The sequence below is a fragment of the Protopterus annectens genome, chromosome 6.part0, assembly GCF_019279795.1.
Source record: "Protopterus annectens isolate FY-2018-M chromosome 6.part0, PAN1.0, whole genome shotgun sequence".
Lineage (NCBI taxonomy): Eukaryota > Metazoa > Chordata > Ceratodontiformes > Protopteridae > Protopterus > Protopterus annectens.
This window is the reverse complement of record NC_056737.1, coordinates 647,610,847-647,632,693: the sequence shown is the minus strand read 5'-3', so window position 1 is coordinate 647,632,693 and position 21,847 is coordinate 647,610,847. Positions and strand designations below refer to the sequence as shown.

Here is a 21,847-nt window from a genome sequence, read left to right as displayed (position 1 = left end):
TTTCTTTTGAAATAAAATAAACACTTGCAACCAGGAGTATGTGGGATTTAGAAAGACCACAAGTTATAGGAGAAAGGGTTTAGTAATACTAGAAAAACAGCAGGGTTTTCAAATAGTTGAAACAGCTTGCAAAGGGAGACTGCTGTTAGGCAGTACAGTATGGGGAGGGGCAAACTAACATCTGTGATGGAGTGCTTTACTTGAAAATAGAAATTAAACAAGGGCTAGCAATTAATTTTGCCTGGAGGATAAAACATACTTTTTGTATATTTTGAAAATAACAACTCATTCCAAGGTTGCCTGGTTCTGTTAAAGAGCACTGCAGGCCAATAAATCGAATTTGGCTTGGTGGGGATCCAGGGAAAGTAGAATTAAAAGGAGAAGCTTAGGTATGAGCACTCCATCCAAAGAGACAAGAAGCTACACCAAGAGGATTTAAAAAAAATACTCTGGTATTAAGGCAGAAGAGGTTTTAAAGAAAATGGAAGACCAAGCTAAGTCTATGCAAACTGTAAAAGACTTCTTACAAGTGCAGCCACCAAGATTCAGGAGACACTGGGCCTACAAAAAATCGGTCCTTTCCTGTGTCCGACAGAGTTCAAAGGGGCAAATCCAGATGCCCTGAGGGTTCCAGATACCAGGCACAAGATTCTTACAGGTCAAAGCAATAGGGTGCTTCTACCTCCAAATCTGGAGGAGATAAAGCGCAACCCTACAGAAAACAGTCCCAATGACTTCCCTCAGCCTTCACAAGCACTAACCTTTTGGCAGCACCCTTAGGGGGAAAATAAGCACTTTTTGCTCAAAATTGGCAGCTAATAACCCAGTACAAGTGGGTGCTAAACATAGTATCAGAGATACAGATTCCATTTCCATACTCTGCCAATGGCAAACGGTTGGCCGGATCTGCCAAAAAATCAATAGGCAGAGGTACAGAAACAGGATTCATCCCTCATGGATATGGGGGCCATTCACCCAGCACCAGAACAGGAAAAAGGACAAGGTTTTTACTCAACTGTTCTTGGTACCCAGAAAGGACAAGGCATGGTGGCCAATACTGGATTTATCAATTCCGAACACATACCTGGACATTCCAAATTCAAAATGCTGACTTTGCAGCAGCTTCTGCCCATACTGGGCAAGAATGCTTGGCTGGTGACATTAGACCTAAAAGAGGCATACCTGCATGTCCCAATAAGGGAATCGTGCAGAAGATACCTCCATTTCAAGGCTGGCTTAATGCATTACCAATTCTCTGCACTGTCCTTTGTCTTATCTACTGCGTCCAGGGTCTTTACAAAGTGCCTGGCACCAGTAATTGCTTTTTGCAGACAAGAATACAAATATATCCTTACTTGGACGACTCATTCAAGCAGAGAACAAGGACATTCTTCTTCAACACCTGGCATTTGTGAAAAGGCTTCTAACATGCCTAGGGTACACAATAAACGAAAAGAAATCACAACTGGTACCCTCTCGAAAGATAACATTCCTGGGTGCAAGCTTGAATGAAACTGCCCAGATGGCTTACCTCACGCCATACAAGCAAAGGCAACTGACTACTTACTTCAAACTGATGGCAACAAAAACCCAGTTATCTGCAAGACAAACACTGCAGGCTTTGGGCTTCATGGCATCCTGCATCCTACTGATTCCATATGCAAGACTGCATATGAGAAAACTTCAATGGTACCTAAAAAGTTTATGGAGTCAACATTGTCACAGTCTGGAAACAATGATTCCTCTCATTCCCTGCCTACAACAGGAGTTTCTATGGTGGGCAAAGGCATGTCACCAAAACATGGGATGGGCCTTCACTCTACCCCCTGCCAGCCAAACCTTAACAGCAGATGCATCAGATTATGCATGGGGGGGGGGGGGACCCACCTGGTAGGAAGATGCATTCTGGGCATATAGACCCCAAAACAAATGCATCTGCATATCAACCAAAAAGAGATGCTAGCTGTTCAAAATGCCTTGACAGCCTTCAAGGACTTACTTCATCCAGGACAACTACTGATAAAGATGGACAACACCACGGTTATGTTGTATATAAACAAGCAGGTGGGCATGCACTCATATACCCCCTTTGCAGATTAGCCATGGCACTGTGGGACACAGCTTTGACTTACCAAATACATCTTCAAGATCAATTCCTGCCAGGAAAACAAAATACTCTGGCAGATGATTTAAGCAGAAACCTTATGGACCCTCACGAGTGGAAACTAGATCCTCAAGTCTTCAGCATGATAACAAAGAAATGGGGGAGCCCGGACATAGATCTGTTTGCCTCTCCTCAAAACTATCAATTGAAAAGATTCTGCACAAGGACTTATCACAGACAAGCATGGAAAGTGGATGCCCTATCCTTCAGTTGGAAAAACCTATCAGTTTACGCCTTTCCTCCTCTGCCTCTTCTTCCCAGGGTCCTACTAAAAGTCAGACAAGAGAAACCAAAGATGATACTAATTGCCCTGGACTGGCCCCCAATACTTGTACCCAATCCTAAGGAATTTGTCTCAATAGCTTGGACCTTACCTCAAAGACCACAACTACTGTCCCAGCAAAACAATCAGATCCTGCACAATCAAGTCCAAACACTGAACCTGGCAGCATGGCTGATCATGTAGTTATGCAAACAACACCTCTCAGTAAAGCTGTGATGGATGTCATTTTGGAAGCCAGAAGGCCTAGTACTAAAAAATCTTATGCTGATGGTAAATGGAAGAGATTCTCTACTTGGAATCAAGCGCAAGGAACTGATACAGCAGAACCAAATATTCCTCAGATATTACAATACTTGACTGAGATGTTTGACAAAGGCCTATCTTTCTCATCAATTAAAATCCATGCCTCTGCCATTTCGGCTCATTACAGTACAGAGCCACCAATCTTTTCTCATCCTTTACTAAAGCAGTATCTTAGAGGTGCCAAAAATTTAAGGCCTCCCAGAAGATCACCAGTACCTGCATGGGACCTCAATTATGTGTTGGAAAAGCTCACCCTGCCTCCATTTGAACCAGCTGCTACTGCGGATATAAAGTTCTTATGGAAAACAGTTCTGCTCCTAGCAATTACTTCAGCAAGAAGAGTCTCAGAGCTATAGGCCCTCATGGCTGTGGAGCCTTTTATCATATTTTACCCAGACAGGGTGTCTCTGAGGACCAATCCTTCATTTGTGCTTAAGGTGGTTTCCAGCATGACTCTTAACCAAACTATTCATCTGCCAATCTTTTATCCAAATCCGCAGAACAAGGGGAGAGAATTCTGCATTCCTTGGACGTACACAGACAGCTAAGATTCTACTTGAGTAGGACTGAAGCTCTAAGAAAAACTGAACAATTACTTGTGACATATGACGCAGGATCAGAAGGAAAGGCTGTTTCAAAGTGGATAAGCCACTGCATTAGTTTCTGCTACTTACACCATGGCAGACCTGTGCCTAAGGGCATTAGGTCTCATTCCACCAGAGCTGCAGCTACATCAGCAGCCTTTCTCAGAGGAGTACCAACCAAAGACATTCTAGAGGCTGCTACTTGGAGTTCTGTTCACACCTTTACAAAGCATTATCATTTGCCTCTCTACTCTAAGTCCAGGGCAGGCTTTGCCACTGCAGTTATGCAGGGCCTTATAGCCATGCCTAATCCTGTTTAGCTCCAGCCTCCCATCCATAGCTTTGGGATTCTACCCAAATGTAATGACTGCAACAGTGAAACATGAAGAACATAGTACAGTTGTGTACACTTACCATAAATGTAGATGTTAGAGTGTATTCACTGTTGAAGTCCAGGTTACCCGCCCATTTCTCTATCTTCTACAACCTATGTGGTGTATTTGCTTGTAGATGAAGGTAAAGTTTGTATTGATGCATGTATATATAGTTATATATATGTATGTATATATAGTTTTTTTTTTTTTTTTTTTCCCTACCTTTTTGGGGGCACCTGACATCTGGGGCAAGAAAAACTAAAGAAAATTACGTTGGCTGCTTGTTTTATACCCCTGATGACCTGACGTCATGGAAGAGGAGACAGCAGCCGACGCAGGACCCAAGACTTTGGAATTCAGGCCGACTGAGGGCAACCTGCCAGCAGATTACCCAAATGTAATGACTGCAACAGTGAGTACACTCAAACATCTACATTTATGGTAAGTGTACACAGCTGTACTTTTCTTTGAAAAACAATCCTTCTTTTATACCTAAAGTGGTATCCATGTTAAGTTGAAACCAAACTCATCTCCTCATTTTTTTCCTGAACCTAAAATGAGGGATGTCCATGGACAACTCTGCAAAATAGGCTGAATAAAGCAATTCTTGCATATAGTGTTCTCATTTTGAGACGTCCCTTTAAGAATCTTAACTTAACCTTGTGACCTTTTTGTTATAATTGAGAAACATTTTCTTCCAGTTTCTTAGGCCTTATTCTTTTATGACATATTTGATTCTTTGAGCTTCTTTTTTTATGGCCATAATCCTTTCAGATCTCATTACTTAAGGTCTCAAGATTGCTTTAAATTGATATAGACATCTTTATTTCTTGTTATTTCTTGTTCCTAGAAAGTGCATAAGTGTGCAATGTCACAGGTATACACTGACAATTTTGGTTCTCCTTTAATAGGTTTTGTGAATTTCTTTTTTTAACTCTGTCACCTGTTTGCTATTCGCTTTTCTTTTGAAAGTGATGCTAGTAACCAAGCAAAATGGTGTCCAAATGACTGTCTCTTTGGATTCTTTTCTGGCATCAAGGGAACTACTGGCCAGTTTCTGATACTGATAAGCGATAAGATGTCTGTCTTTCTCCTCACAGCTGATGGCCATCTGTTATCACTAGCTTGTCCTTACTTTCACCAGGACTACTGGACCAGCCTTAGCCTTCCCTGGGCTGAATGGGACTGATAACCAGGGCTAGTGAGGAGAATGAGGATTGCTGGTGCAGTGTCATACTGCTTTCAGGCAGTGTGGCTTGACTCCTGCTTCTTTGCGGCAGCCTTGTCAGCTCTGCAGTTACTGCCCTCCGGAGGTGCATGTGTGCTTCCATGCATGATCAGTCTTCTACCCATGTGCCTCACCATTTATACAGCATGGAGCTCCCCAGGCTCATTCTCCATTTATTTCAGTGAGCCTAGGTACAAGCCGACATTGGTGAGACACTGCTATTCTCCTCCAGCAGCCCCTCCATCACCCATGCTGCTAATTGAACATGAACTGAGTAGGGCACAGAAAAGGAGTTTTCCCACAGTGCCATGGGGCCACTTCATAATTAGGTGCCTGTGGCACGATCTCTAGGAATGTTTGTGATTGTCATTCTCACTAAGACTCAAAATGGTAAATCCCAACTGGGCACAAAGCACTATAGCCTGGATTTATATGCTAGTAGCAGACCTTTTCTTGAAAGTGATGCCTAGCATTACATCCCTTCTTTGTTGCATTTTCTTGCATCTACTCATTTCGCTTATTCTGGATTTGGGATGGAGAACATCTTGAGGATTTACCCCATTTGTTGCATGACTGCAGTAAGAATGGCAAGTATTAGTTGTATACTTAGATCTATAGTGGAAACTTCTGGAGCTGGTCCTTTACTTCTTAGTCTGCACCCATACCAGTATACATGTATGTGTACATGTGCACATGGATATTGCTGTATATGTGTGTATCCTTGGATGTATACTGTTAGAAAGTAATTTTGGAAATTTTATACTGAAGGAAACCTCCTTTGTGAAATATATTACAGCAGCATTATCCTGCCTGATTGTTATCAAGACCTGTGAACTTGGACAGGGAGCATATCCACTGATTCCAGAGAGGGTTGCGGGGAACATGGCTGCTGCATACCTGTGTAATAAATTTAGGTCATGTGAGTACAGAAGGGGTAACTCTTTGGCTGAAGACATTTAAGGTCTTCCTGTTGAAGATGTGTGGATATTTACATAAGTGTTTCCTAATTTGCAGCTGCCTTCTTTTCAGTCATTCATTTCAACAGTTTAATTTGTTTTTTTATTGATGTTCTTCGTGTTTCACTGTTGCAGTCATTACATTTGGGTAATCCTGCTGGCAGGTTGCCCTCATTCAGCCTGAATTCCAAAGTCTTCGGTCCTGCGTTGGCCGCTGTCGCCCCTTCCCTGACGTCGGGTTGTCAGGGGTACAAAAGATGCGGCCAACGCCATTTTCTTTAGTCTTTCTTGCTGCGCGGTGCCCGAAGCAGAAGCGGTTCGCAAGTGCCGGTCGGCCGACTCCTGAGATTTTCGTGTTCGAGTTTCAGATCTGAAGTCTTCATTAAAAGCTAAGTACCCCGTTGGGAAAACTTTTTTCTTGTTCCAGACTGATGTCAGAAAAAGTTAATAATTGTATTTCTTGTGGGAAGCAAATACCTCATAAGGACTTTCATTCTTACTGTATTCCTTGCGTAGGCCCTGACCACGACGTTTCAAGTTGTCGGTTTTGTGCTAGATTTAACCACGATTTTGCACTAAGCTATTTTGGGTGCAGATTTAATTATACAATGTTGGATAGCCATCCGACTACCGGAGTTCACAAAAAGCGCAAAGAAAAGGACAGGCAACCGTGGTCCAAAACCGACAACGAAGCTTTTCCTAAGCCAGTCGCCGGTTCTCAGTGAGGCGCTTTCGCAGCCCCTGATGCCCGCTACTTTAGAGTTGCAGGCCCCTACCGACTCCCACGTGGAGTCGGTCAGGCCGCTGGAAACTCAAGGTATTGGAGCCTCGGAAACTATTCCCTCAGATGGGTCCGGAGCCGCTGAACAGGCATCTGTTTCTGAGGGTGTTTTCAGACCTAAACAATTATACATTAAACCGACTACAGCTTCAAAGGCAAAGACTAAAGCACCTTTAAAGGCAAAGAAACAAGTTCAACAGCCACATGGACAGGCCTCCATGCCCAAAAAACAGATGCTCAAAATGGCCGAAGACTTAATTACCTTTATCAGGGGTTCCAATCCCCCTCCTGATAAGAGGCCTAGGCAAGAGACAAACTATGAATCTTCAGATCATTTCCTCCAATTCCTCTTCTGATCAGGAATATTCTCTTCCCCCTTATGAGGATTGTGATGCTGAAGAGTCTATTCCTTCAGCTTCTCCTCCTGAGGACTATTCCCTTGGGGAAACCTTGCATACCATGAGGGAGCATTTCCACTGGGAGAGCCAAGATTTTTCAGAATCTAAGAAGAGACTCGGGGACTTACTTCTACTACCTCAGCATAGGCCTCTAGCTATTCCACCTGTGTTAGACATTGTAGATGTGTTTTCAGAGTCTAGTCTGAACCCCCGACTCCTTACCTCCAGCTCCTGTTAAGCCTGACAGAGATACTACAGGGTTCCTGACTCTCATAAATTCCTTTTCAAAAACCCTGCTGCAGACCCAGAAACTATTTCTGAAGGTCCCAAAGGGGTTATGGCTTCCACTGCAAAAAAACTTACCCCCTCTGACAGAGATTCTAGGGCACTGGATAGATGGGGAAAAAAGATTTACACATCTGCTACCTTGGCTATAAGGGCCTTAAACTGCCAGTTTCATCTGCTCAAATATCAGCAATATGTCATGACACTGCTTAAACAGAAAATGTTGGTAAATTCTGAATGTGCAGAAAACAAAGAAATGCAGGATTTATTGCATGCAGCTGAACAAGTTGGAAAGCATGCTTTGCAATGTGGTTTTGATTCTCTGGAGGCCTCCTGCAGGGCCGCTGTTACGGGTTCTGTAATTAGGAGGCATGATTGGTTAAAGGAACAAAATCTGCCTGATCATGTCAAAGCTAAATTATTAGATGCATCATTACAGCATGATACCTTGTTTAGTGTTAAGGCAGAAGAGGTGTTAAAGAAAATGAAGGACAAAGCTAAAAATCTATGTAGACGGTCAAATATTTTTTACAAGTACAGCCACCTAGGCTTAGCAGACATTGGCCTACAAAGAATTGTTCCTTTCCAGTGTCAGATAGACCTCAAAGGGGCAGATCCAGACACCCTAGAGGCAGATCCCAGCCGTAAGGTTCGTCCAGGTCTAAGCAATGGGATGCTTCTACCTCTAAAAGTGGAGATGAGAAATCACAACCATACAGGAAACAGTCCCAATGACTTCACCCTACCTGCACCAAGCACTTATCTACTGGCAGCACCCTTGGGGGGAAAAATAGCACTTTTTTCTCAAAATTGGCACATTATAACCCAAGACAAGTGGGTTCTAAATATCGTGTCACAAGACTACAAGTTCCACTTCCATACTCTGCCAAAGGCAAATGGCTGGCCAGATCTGCCAAAAAATCAATGGACAGAGGCACAAAAACAAGTCTCATCCCTCATGGACATGGGAGACATTCAGCAAGTACCAGAGCAAGAGCAGGGACAAGGATTTTACTCGACTGTTCTTGGTACCCAGAAAGGACAAGGTCTGGAGGCCAATACTGGACCTATCCATTCTGAACGCATTCCTGGATATACCAAAATTCAAGATGTTGACTTTGCAGCAGCTTCTGCCCATGCTGGGCAAGAATGCTTGGCTTGTGACTTTAGATCTAAAAGAGGCATACCTGCATGTCCCAATCAGACAGATATGCAGAAGATACCTCAGATTCAAGGCTGGTTCAATGCATTACCAATTCTCTGCATTGTCCTTGGGCTTATCTTCTGCGCCCAGGGTCTTTACAAAGTGCCTGACACAAGTAATTGCATTCTGCAGACAAAAAGGAATACAAATATATCCTTACTTGGACGCCTGTCTAATTCAAGCAGAGAACAAGGACATTCTTCTACAGCATCTGGCATTTGTGAAAAGACTTCTAACATGCCTAGGGTACACAGTCAATGAAAAGAAATCAAAACTAGTACCCTCACAAGAGACAATATTCCTGGGTGTAAGCTTAAATACAACCGCCCAGATGGCTTATCTCACGCCAGACAAACAATGGCAACTGACTGCCTATTTCAAAATGTTGGCAACACAGGCCCAGTTATCTGCAAGAAAAATTCTGCAGGCTTTGTGCTTCATAGCATCCATCCTACTAATTCCATATGCAAGACTGCATATGAGGAAACTTCAGTGGTACCTAAAAACTGTTTGGACTCAACATTGCCACAGCCTGGAAACTATGATTACTCTCATTCCCTGCCTGCAACAGGAGTTTTGATGGTGGGCAAAGGCTTGTCACCAAAACAAGGGGCAGCCATTCACATTACTCCCAGCCAGGCAGACACTAACAACATATGCTTCTGATTATGCGTGGGGGGCCCACATGGCAGGAAGATGCCGCCAAGGCACATGGACCTCCAACCAAATGTATCTACATGTCAATCAAAAAGAGATGCTAGCTGTTCAAAATGCCCTGACAGCCTTCAAGGACCTACTACATCCAGGACAACTACTGATAAAGACAGACAACACCACGGTCATGTGGTATATAAACAAGCAGGGGGGCACGCATTCTTACCCCCTTTGCAGACTAGCCATGACTTTGTGGGACACAGCATTGACTTACCAAGTACATTTGCAGGCACAATTCCTGCCAGGAAGGAAAAATACTCTGGCAGACTAACTAAGCAGAAACCTCATAGATCCCCACGAGTGGCAGCTGGATCCACAAGTCTTCAGCATGATAACAAGGAAATGGGGATGCCCGGACATGGATCTATTTGCCTCCCCTCACAACTACCAACTAAAAAGATTCTGCACAAGGATTTATCACAGACAACCATGGAAAGTGGACGCCCTATCAGTATATGCCTTTCTCCCTCTGCCTCTCCTACCCAAGGTACTCCTAAAGGTCAGACAAGAGAAGTCAAAGATGATACTGATTGCCCCAGACTGGCCCTGCCAGTACTGGTATCCAATACTAAGGAACTTGTCTCAATGCCCAGCTTGGACTTTACCTCAAATACCCCATCTACTGTCCCAGCAAAACAATCGGATCCTGCACAGCCAACTCAAGACTTTAAACCTGGCAGCATGGCGGATAATGTAGTCATACAAAACACACCTCTCAGTAAAGCTGTGATGGATGTCATTTTGGAAGCCAGAAGGCCTAGTACTAGAAAATCTTATGCCTGAAAATGGAAGAGATTCTGTGCTTGGAACCAGGCAAAAGGAACTGATACAGCTGTGCCAAATATTCCTCAGATTTTGCAGTACTTAACTGAGATGCTGGACAAAGGTCTATCTTTTTCATCTATCAAAATTTATGCCTCTGCCATTTTGGCTCATTAAAGTGCAGAGCCACCAATCTTTTCTCATCCCTTATTAAAGCAGTACCTCAGAGGGGCCAAACATTTAAGGCCTCCAAGGAGATCACCAATGTCTGCATGGGACCTCAACTATGTCTTGGAAAAACTCACTCTGCCTCCTTTTGAGCCAGCTGCTACTGCTGATATAATCTTTTTTATCATGGAAAACAGCTGTGCTCCTAGCAATAACATCTGCAAGATGAGTTTCAGAGCTACAGGCACTCATGGCTGTAGAACCTTTTATCATTTTTTATCCAGACAGGGTCTCTCTGAGGACAAATCCAACATTTATGCCTAAGGTGGTGTCCAGTGTGGCTCTTAACCAAACTATTCACCTGCCAACCTTTTATCCAAATCCACAGAACAAGGGGGAGAGAATTCTGCATTCTTTCGACATACACAGACAGCTTAGATTCTACTTGGACAGAACCAAAGTTTTCAGAAAGACAGAGCAATTACTAGTGTCATATTCTGCAGGATCACAAGGAAAGGCTATCTCAACGCAGACTATTTCAAAGTGGATAGGCCACTGCATTGGTTTCTGCTATGTACTCCATGGCAAACCAGTGCCTAAGGGCATTAGGCCACATTCAACCAGAGTTGCAGCCACTTCAGCAGCCTTTCTCAGGGGAGTACCAACCAAGGACATTTTAGAGGCTGCTACTTGGAGTTCAGTGCACACCTTTACAAAGCACCATCATCTACCACTCTACTCTAAATCCAGGGCAGGCTTTGCCACTGCAGTTCTGCAGGGCCTCATAGCCGCTCCTAATGCTGTTTAGCTCCAGCCTCCCATACATAGCTTTGGGACTCTACCCAAATGTAATGACTGCAACAGTGAAACACGAAGAACATAGTACAGTTGTGTACACTTACCATAAATGTAGATGTTAGAGTGTATTCACTGTTGCAGTCCAGGTTACCCACCCGCCATCCCCCTTTTCTTCTGATGGGAACCTATCTTTCCTTGATTTATACAACCTATGTGGTGTATTTGCATGTAGATGAAGGTAAAGTTTATATTGGTGCATGTATTTATATATACATACATTTTGGCTACCCTTTTAGGGGGTACCTGACGTGGGGCAAGAAAAACTAAAGAAAATGGTGTCTGCTGCATCTTTTGTACCCCCTGACGACCTGACGTCAGGGAAGGGGCGACCGTGGCCGACGCAGGATCCAAGACTTTGGAATTCAGGCCGACTGAGGGCAACCTGCCAGCAGGATTACCCAAATGTAATGACTGCAACAGTGAATACACTTGAACATCTACATTTAGGGTAAGTGTACACAACTGTACTTTCCCTCCCATGGGGCTCTGGAAGCTTGCACTGTAACTTCCAATGGGCAGAGCCTTAGCTTTTTGATAGAATCAGTTTGTCTTCATATTTCAAACATATGTTTCTATCTCCTGGAATCATGTGGGTTACTAAATAAGTATAATAAATTCTTCAGCACAAACTATTTATATAGTGCTAGTATTCTTTAGGTTCTAGGTCTTAAAAAAATTGTTTTGTAAGTCACAGTTAACACAGTAGCTGTTAAGTTTGAAATATTTTGTAAACAACTGAATATCCCCCTAGTTTCAAGTTTACACATGCACTGTCAGCAGCATTTTTATCATCCAGCTGAGAGCATTCATACGAGTCTAAGCAGTTCTGTCTGTGCTGCTTGGTTGTTGTGATATTTAGAAAAAACATGAAAGTTGTGACAGTATAAATAAATATATGTATGACAATTAACATTTCTTAACCTGCACAAGACAGAGGTCAAATATCACTACAGTTATGTTTGCTGTTGTGTAAGCTTTAAGATGAAATATTTTAATAGGATCATAGGAGGTTACTAGGCTAATGGCCCTGGGGCCCTTACAAGCCTAGCCAAGAGTTTATCCCTAAAAAAGAAACCTCAGTCAGCACCTGTTGTCCCTGTCGGTGAGGGACACAGGTGGAACCCCTGGGACATATTTGTGGTTTCCCATCCACTCATCAAGGCTGTGGTTAAAGAGGGTCAGCGAGGTACTCTGACGTGTATGGGAAGTCTATTCCAGAGATGGGGCAGCAACCGGGAGACAAACCTGTCTCTCCAGCAGGCTGTCTCTCCAGCAGGTTATCACATATTAGATTTAGGCCTTTTGAGCGGGTAATGACTGAGGAGTTAAACTCACTGATATGGAGCATCTATAGTAGGGCAGGGTCCAAGATATTCCCTTATAGGTGAGACACAGATCACCTTCTGAGCAATTTGTATGATACTGAGTAGAGTGATGGTGATTTGAGCCTTTCCACATAGGACAGGTGTTGGGAGGCCATGGATTCTCTCTCTGAGGTATTTCTGTGGCCTTTCTAGTTGGTGCAGGTATTTGGAAAGGTGCATACCAAGTGGGGAGTTGTACTCGATTATTGGCCTAATGTGGGAGGAGTACAGAGAGGTAATAACCTCCCTTTTTCTGGATGCAATCCCTTTACTTATGAGATGAACCAAGTAAAAAGGCTTTTCTGACCACTGCCACTACATGATGGTCAAATGTGAAATTGTTGTCAACCTGTGTTCCCAAGTCTCTCACTACAGGTTGTGTGCTTAGGGGGTTACCGCTGAGGTGTTAATCAGTAGGGGCCATGTTTTTGCTGAATGGTATGATAATACATTTTTTGCATTTAACTTAAGGCCGTGACTTTGGCACCAGTCATTTGTTGCTGCGAGACCCTCTTGCAGTATGCTAACATCATTTGGGGAGTCAGTGACAACACCCAATTTACAGTCGTCTGCAACCTTGGTCAGCAACAGGCCTTTTGTCTTTGCCTGGACCTCTGAGAAGTACATGCCAAACAGTAGGGTTCCCAGGACAGATTCCTGGGGAGCACTACTAGTGACAGGTCTGCTGTTGGAGGTGGAGGCACCTATTTTGACCCTGTGGGTCCTATTGGTGTGCCAGTTGGCCCACCCACCTGATGAGATCGGGATTTATGCCAAGTTGTGTTAGCTTTTTGATGATGCTGAAGTGGGGGATTGTGTCATAGGCTTTGGCCAAGTCAAGGTAAGGTGTATGTACTGACTTTCCCTCGTCCAGGGCCTTGGTGCCAGTCACAAAGAAGTTAACCAGGTTCATCAGGCAAGATCTACCCTTGATGAATCTGAACTGGGTGGGGTCAAATGGTTGGCGATTGTCTATGTCCTAGTTTATCAGATCCACGATAATACATTCCATGGCTTTACAGATCAGACTTGTCAAGCTAATGGGGTGATAGTTACCAGGGTCAGTAGTGGCACCACCTTTGTGCAAGGGAATGTTGGTGAGAGCCAAGTCCAGAATGTTGTCTTCCCTTGTAGGGGATGAGACGAGGTGGTCTAATGCGTTAGAACTGATGAAGTCAAGGAATCGTTGGGTGAGTGCATTAGTGCAGGAATAGTTCACCCAGTCTATGGTGGGGTAGTTGAAGTCACCAAGGATCGGGGTGTTAGGGGTACCTTACTGTGTCAAGTAGGTCCTGGGTTGGAGGAGTGGGTGTCCTAAGTCATGGAGCAGGGTCTATAGCTAGCTATAACTTGGATGGGTGTTTTGCCAACTGTCAGTTGCACCTTCTGTGTAACATGGTTCCAGAATTATTAATGCAAATATGAACAAGGAATATTTAATGTCTAGAGACATCAGTAGGATTTAACTGCAGAAACACCTGGAGGTGTCATTCAGCTGTAATGTTTATTTCTGCAGGTTTTAAATTAATTTTGACCCAGCCCTTAGAAATGCATTTTATGAGATCCAGCATTCAACTTGCTTTGAACTTTATAGTGAAAGAACATTATTTACATATGGTCTCCTTTTTAAAGATGCTCCGTGAAAAGACTATAGAAGCCACTCTTATTTTATAGCTTTGTTGTCTTGACCTATGTTTCCCTTTTCACTAACTGTGTTACTCTGAAAGTTTTCATTTAGTGGATCAACAGCTTGCAGAAGAGTCTGCTCGGAAGTTGGGATAGTGGTGATTCTAATATGGCAGCTTTAGTTCTTTTGGCTAGCTAAAAGCATATTTTACTGAGTTTTCTTTCTCAAGGCTCGTATAAGATTATATGTTAGATGTTGTGTTGGGTCACCAGCACTAAATTTCAGTCCTTCCAAAGTTCAGAATTCAAAAACAATTTTTTAACCTAGTAGTGCAAGTAAGGAAAATTATAATTTCCATTGTTGCATTAAAATGAAGTGAGAATAATTAGTAAATGGGGTGAGAATATTTAGTAAATGGATGCATTACATGAGTGAGTGTAGTGAGCAAAACCCCAAAGAAAAAATATGACATTTTTATGTACCACTGGTCAGATGTGGGTTTGTAATTGCATTTTTCACAAGTCCAAACATCAGAAGTGTGTACCAGTTCCACTTATAAAAATGGAGACAATGACTGACAAACTTGTGTCTTTTGCTGAATAGTAAGATAGGTGTAAGCTAGTTTTATCCCATTTAGTAAAGGATGTACAAAACACATTTCCTTTTTATAGCCATTTCAAGTCCATCTTTTACTGAAAATCCTTTGTTACAAGTTTTATGTAGCCGTCCTTACAACAGCAACAAAAGGTTTCAACAAAATGTTAAATGATCGTTTTTAGAACTGGTAAATGCATGCTTGTTTCTGTATACGGTTTTATTTAATTCTATGCGAGCAGCACTCTTGGTAAAAACTGAATGATTGTAGTTATTTTACCTAAATCTGTTGTAAATAACTTGAAGATGATGCAAGAGATGGGAGAATTAAGGAATATGCTTATTCGGTGGGGATACCCAGGTTCATTTATTGATCCTATTTTGGATGAAGTTGTTATGAAAAGGAACAATGGACAATTTTACCCCCTCTTAGGTACTTCAGGAAATGCTTCTGTCTTGGACGTTGAGGGTATTCCTAAGTCTGATAAACAGGCTATAATAAATAGCCCCTATATTGATGCTATGATTCTCACATTTAATTCTTTATTTTTTGACATCAAACAAGTTTTATACAACGATTGGATGTTTTTTATTTCAGATGAGACTTGTAAATCTAGGCTTGGTGTTAAACCACGTGTGGTGTACAAAAGGGACAGATGTATCAAGAATTTATTGGAAAGTAATCGTGTGCATCAAAAGGTGGGCCAGATGCGTAAATGTGGTCACTGTGCATAATGCCCCTTTATATATGAGACATCTGTTATTAATATCAAGGGGTATGGTAAAGTGCAAATTGAAAAGAATTTAAATTGTCAGAGTAAGTGCTTAGTATATATTGCAATATGTCAAGGCTGTGGTAAATTTTATATTGGCAAGACGATTAATGTGTTATATAAGAGTATATGCCAGCACCTATATGATATTAGAAAGGGGAATATCAACAATGTACTTGCGAAACACATTAAGGAAAAACCATAACATTTATTTAAATTCTCAGGTTTAGAGCAAATTCAGGTCGACGGTATTGGGGATGGACCAGTCGACCTGGAATTAGAATTTAAATAATTGCTCTGGCAATTGAGATGTAATGCCACTAACAAGTTTGGCTTGAATGATAGTCCATTTCTAGTTATTTGAAACTAAAATCTGAGTTTCATATTTTCTAGTTTTACATGTGGTGGGTTGGTTTGTGATATTCTTTATATTTATGTAGGTACTGATGGTTGTTTAATTAGTGGGGTGTGATTGTGCAGTAAATGTTTTAACCAAGTCTTTTTAAAAACAATTTTTTTTCTAAAATCATGTTTTTTGAGGGCAATATTTTCTTAATTTTCATATTAACTACTTCTGTACATGAATTTCTGCTGTAACATTTAACAAGCCTAATTTAAACTATCTTGACAAGCACATTTTTATGTCAAATTTGGTGAAAAGGTTTTAGCCAATGTTTGGTCAGATTTTTAACAAGTGACACAAGTGGATGTATATTTAGTTAGTTAATTTACATGTTGTAATTGATTCTGATGAAGTCTAGTGGCGAATGCCTGACGAAAGTGCTTAATTCATTAAGTGTTATCCAGTGGTTTCTTAACCACTCCGTGTAATTTCATCAACTTGAAGATTATGTTTATTGTAGTTTGTCCTTGAAGGACAAATGGAATAAATAAAGTACAAAAATGGTGTGCCCTGCTTTATCTCCCTTCTCCTGTAATACAATAACAATATCAAAATAATTTGGTCAAAAAAAGCAACGATCAAGTGTCTGTCCACAGCTTTCTAAAATGTTTGTTTTTGCAGTTACTTTGTATCACCACCATAGCAAATGCGCCAAGTGTGAAATGTATTTGGACAGTTAGCTGAGAGAAGCCAGAGACTAAAGTGTATTTCCATTTTTCAATTTTTTTCTTCTAGGTAAATTTAAAGAAGCCTTGTCCCTTTTGGAAAGATGACAGCCATTGTGTAATCAGGGATTGTGCTGTGAAGCCATGTCTACCTGTAAGTTCTTAGTCTTTGAAAATTTGTCATTTGTTTCTTTGTAGTTTTTATAGTACTGTTAAATTGCGAGGAACTGTTTTTATTTATGCAGAATTCTCCTTATTTCCTTCAAAGAAATAATTTGTACAACTAACTCCCTCATTTAAAATACTTTTCTTTTATGTGGTCATTTCAAAGTCATTTGTCCTAGAGTAGGAGAGTATTCCATCCAGTAAATGTCCTAGCTTGAGTAACTCATAGAGGTCTCCTGTGACTTACTATAAATGTTTTTACTAGTCAAAGTTTTTTTTTTTTTTTTTTTTTTTGTAGTCATTTCTTTCACTGCTACATAGTGGAAACTGTTCTGGCCTTGACAGCTAGATAACACAGAATTATTTATGAAAGAACAAGTACATTCTAAAGCCATGCATTCCTATCCTTATAATAAATATTTTGAGGCATTCTGCAAAAGATATTGCTAGAATTTCCTCTTACTTGTCTACTCAACTTGGTACTGTTCTGAATTCTCATTACTCAATCAGGAGTGTGCCTGCTTATGAGTAGCACACAGTGTGATGCCACAAACTCGGTTAGCATGGCACATTCAGTCCCCACACTACGACGTTATTTTCTTTCACTCGTACATTTCTGATGTCAGTTCTAGACATTATCGTAAGAAAGTTGCTGCACTCAATTCCTGAAGTGCTAGAACTTTCAAAGTATTACTGTGGTTTTCAGATTTGTAGTCAGAACAGTGAGTAGGATGTAAAACATTATGTATTTAGAGTCAGCACTTCGACCAGGCAACAACCTGGCCATTTGCAGGGAGTGGTAGAAAAGATAGAGACCTGTACCCGTTCTTTGGTGGTGGTTGTGAAGGATTGCTAATGCAAGGAATGGCAGAAGAATCCCATTTTATAATGGGCCACTGTGAAGTGAGAGAAAGCAAGAGACATGGAGACTAGATATCAGTACCTCCTGCTTCAAAGTATGTCCATGAGTCGGCATTATATTTTTCATGTTTCAATCTCCTTTTTGACTAGTGAACTATCAAGCTAACACTTCTACCAATGATGAGTATGAGACACATCCCCAGCAGCCATCCTGGAGGTGTATTCTGAATTGTTTACACCCAATCACCCATGATGTTCAATTTTAGGTCACTGTTGCAATAGCTTAAGGTATATGGGAAGTATTTTGGCCAGGACTAAATAACCAACCAGTTTCCAAAACTATAGGGCACCTTCCACATGCTATAACTGCTGTAGGGCTGAAGGAGAGCCATATTAAGACAGTGGTTAGGGTGCCAGACTCTTAAAACTTTGAAGCTGTCTCTGTGTTGCTGCTTTGAGAGATCGATGGTCGCTAGTGCTTCATTGTCGGGCAGATATGTGCCTCTTTGAGGATTACATTCCATTTTCTGTGTAAAAAGGTTATATTTTCTGTGAATTATAAGTTTCTATTAGGACTTTTGTCTTCGACTTAAGAGTAGTGTCAAGATAGTTAAGTTTTGCCTCATTATTTCTTCAAGTCCTAACCTTTGGTCATGGGAACAGTATGATTTTAAGGCTCTGCTAGCTGCTTGTCAGTAACATTTTTGGGTAGAGTGATGGACCTGGATTCTGGTTCCTCATTCCTTGGAGGTTCTTTCCCCAGTCTGCAAGAAAAGAAAGGCTGTATGGGAAGCATCTGTCTTTACTCTGGCTACCTCTTTACCTCTGCCATTGGCAAGTGATTCTTTTGTGGCCGTATTGGGTTCCTTGGGCCTGTCTCAGTTTCTCTTAGTCCTTTTGCTGCTCAGAAAGCCGCTAAGGACTGGAAGATGATCCATTTGTTGCTGCTACTCAGGAAGCCACTAAGGACCGGAAGATGGGCATGTCCTCTGTGGCCATTCATCTGTCCTGTTTTGGCAAGGGAGAGCCAGTCTTGTCTGCATCAGATGAAGGAATGGATGCTGTTCCTTTACAGGGCAACTCTGGTGATCCTGATTCTTGGATTGCTCTTCAGGGTGCTTTTTTTTTTCTTTCTCAATAGGATCTCCTAGGAAAAAGGAAGCATAAACTTGGGCATTTTTCAACATACCTGTTCCCTTTTCGTCTAGGGCAGACGAGGAGTATTGGTTTAGGTTTTGTTAATGGTTTTGTTTTTGGTTTTGTTAATAGTTAAAGCATTACAGTCATTACATTGAGTCTTCCCTTCAATTAAAAGTGAAAATATTTCTCTTTGTCTGTCTGTGGGACAGGAATTAGTTTGGTGTACATATCAAAGGTCTGTATGTAAATGCTGATTTTTACATTACAGATTTATGAAAGAAAAATGGTACTAGTGTGGAAGCCAGCAAATGAGGGTGTGTGTAGCAGTGCACACTAGCAAACCTGTGACACAGCATGTGTTTGGCCATCTCAAAATGTATTTTTACTTTCAAGATATCTTTGTTGGGGTACTGCAGTATATACTGCATAAAATATATCCTAGTGGTGTCATTTCACATGCTGCATGACAGTAGAGGTCATGGCAGTGGCTGTCCAAAAGATGGAATGCCTGTAGTTCTGAATGTAGAATGCGACAAATCTTCCAGAAAACATGTTGTAGGACAAAGATGTCAGGATGTTGCTCATCAGAGCAACAGATAAAATGGATATGTGATCACTGTGATGTATTAATTCGGTGAGTAGCAGACTGTATATCAGCTTGCATGCTGTCTAGCTTCACGAATAAGGTTTGATACATGAGGAACTGACAATCAATGTGATCTCTAAGTATCAACCTTTTAAGGAAACCACAGCAATTGAAACTCACTGTAGTACTGTTGGAGTAAACTAAACTAGATTAAGACCGGGGTGGAATATCCTTAGGTGTGGGTGTAGAATGAGACCACCATGCTTCCAAAGCTGCTGTCAGAAGACATGGTGCAGGACAAAGGTGTCCGGCTGTGATGACATATGCCAAAAAACAGAGCTTCCTGTAGACAGCACACCCTTTACTGCTTACATATACTAATTCCAAGTTTGCTGAGTTTTGGAGAGAAGTGAATTTTTTGAGATATGGCAGTCTTCTTTAAACCTATATTAAGCAAATTGCCTATATGTGACTGCAAATTACAGAGACCATCAAAATATCTCACAATTAAGCTTAGCACCCATATTATTCATTACAGCTTATACTGGACTCTAGTGCATCTGTTCCTGTACAGAAAACTTGTACAACATTACATTAATTGCTTGGCAAACTAGGAAAAAATGCGCACACACACACACACACACACACACACACACACACACACACACACACACTAAACAAAAGCAATGTAATAAGCAATGTAATATCTCTGCAAAGATTCAAACCATGAAAGTTTGTAGTCATCAGCTTACAGTGACTCAGCCTGGGGCAGGCAAGGACATCACTTTCACCCATCATGTATGTGTAAATGTTTTGTCTTCATTGTCTGGTGTATGACAGCAGCATGCACAGTGACAATGTGCCTTTGCATGAGGGCATTTTAACGTGCTGAGTGTAGGCATATATGCAAGAGTTACTGCTACTCTGTTTTTGTTCAGTGCCTGTGGGGTGACTACTGCTTAGTAGAGATCTGACTTTTGTTATTGGAGAGCTGTCCAACAACCGAGGAGTACCATGGTATATTGTGCCCTCATTAGATCTGTGCACCCAGAGGTGGCAAAAAACTTTCCTGTGAGTTGTGACCTGTACGGCTGTTTTGACCAAACACTCTTGAAAACTGTAGTCCATGCTGTAGGCTGTCTGGGGACAGTGGGGGGGTTCAGCTACTGTATAACCAACCAACATTAAGCTGTGTGCAGTACTGCCATGTCCCCAGCATGATTTACCTGAAAATGCAGTACAAGATTTACAGGAGAGAGATGTTGAGCTTTTGTAATTCCCAGTCAGTACTTGGCAGCAGACATTTGTCTGTACATCTGGACTAACGTAGTGCCCTGTCACCTCTCCGTTACAGTACTTCTGTAAACCTTTTCAAGGCATATCCCACATGACCTTCATGCCTGGCTTTCTCTATACCTGTCAGACATAGTGGTTATAACTGAGACTTGGCTAAAGCCACATATTAACGACAATGAAATTATTCCCCCAGGATACAATGTACTAAGGAAGGATAGAAAGGACAGAAAAGGTGGTGGCATTGCTATGTTATTTAAGAACCATCTCACAGTACAAATACTAAGTATACAATATCCATCTGTTGACAATGCAGAAATATTGTTCACCAAACTGCAACTCAACTCCCAAAAACTAATAAACATAATTGGATGCTATATACCTCCCAGCAACAATATACCCACTCTAGAAAATCTGTTTCATTGGTCCTGTTTATCTCTCCAAAATGAAACCATAATTCTGGGTGATTTTAATATAGATTGGCTATCCTGCAACTCTTCCACCCCAACAAATCATATTAATTTCCATGGCTTTATCCAAGCCATCCAAACTCCAACAAGAATTGACAAGACAACTTACAGGGAATCGGTCCTTGACTGGATTCTAACTAATAAACCTAGCCACCCCTCTCTTGCAGGTTGCCTCCCCAATGGTCTAAGTGACTATTTGCCTACCTTCCTTCAATGACAACGTGACCATAATCCCAAAGGTACAGTCTATCATTTTATTAGAAAGAAAAAGAGCTTTAACCCCATCAGTTTCACAGTAGAATTAAAACATTACAATTGGACACCCCTGAAAAACCTGGAATTAAATGAGGCAGTTACTTTAATAACACCTTCTTAAATGTATTGGATCTTCACTCCCCTCCTAGAACCATAAGAACCAGATCTAATCCCACTACTTGGCTTACCAAAGAAACCAAAGCCCTCCTCAAAGCTAGAGATAAAGCATGGGATCACTGGAAAACTAAGTCCCCAGCTGCAAAACAGAAATATCAGGAGCTTTCTTCTTGAGAGTGCCTTCTTCTTGAGAGTGCATGTTCATAGGAATAAAGCTAAGAAACTAGTAAAACTTAACAAAATTTAATTACTACTTCAGTCTTCAAATCAAGCACCAAAATAGCCCTCAAAACTTTTGGGCAACTATTAACAAATTACTACTACCAGGCAAAACTGGTACCCCCTCTCCCACCTTAGTAAATAACTCTGACATCATTCCCACTCAATTTAATAAATTCTTTACTGAAACAATACTGACCCTAGCAATCCAACAGAAAAATCAACACACACCCTCTGGAACCCATTACTACTC

General features: G+C 41.5%; 1 protein-coding gene across 1 annotated transcript in view; it reads left to right on the top strand.

The window, feature by feature from the left end:
• The window catches only part of ERO1A (endoplasmic reticulum oxidoreductase 1 alpha), a gene marked incomplete at its 5' end in the record, with an annotated part of 649,578 nt that overhangs the window by 156,432 nt on the left and 471,299 nt on the right, over window positions 1-21,847 (top strand). The window contains 1 exon segment of the mRNA XM_044074334.1: window positions 16,559-16,642. Coding sequence (XP_043930269.1) covers window positions 16,559-16,642 — 84 coding nt within the window.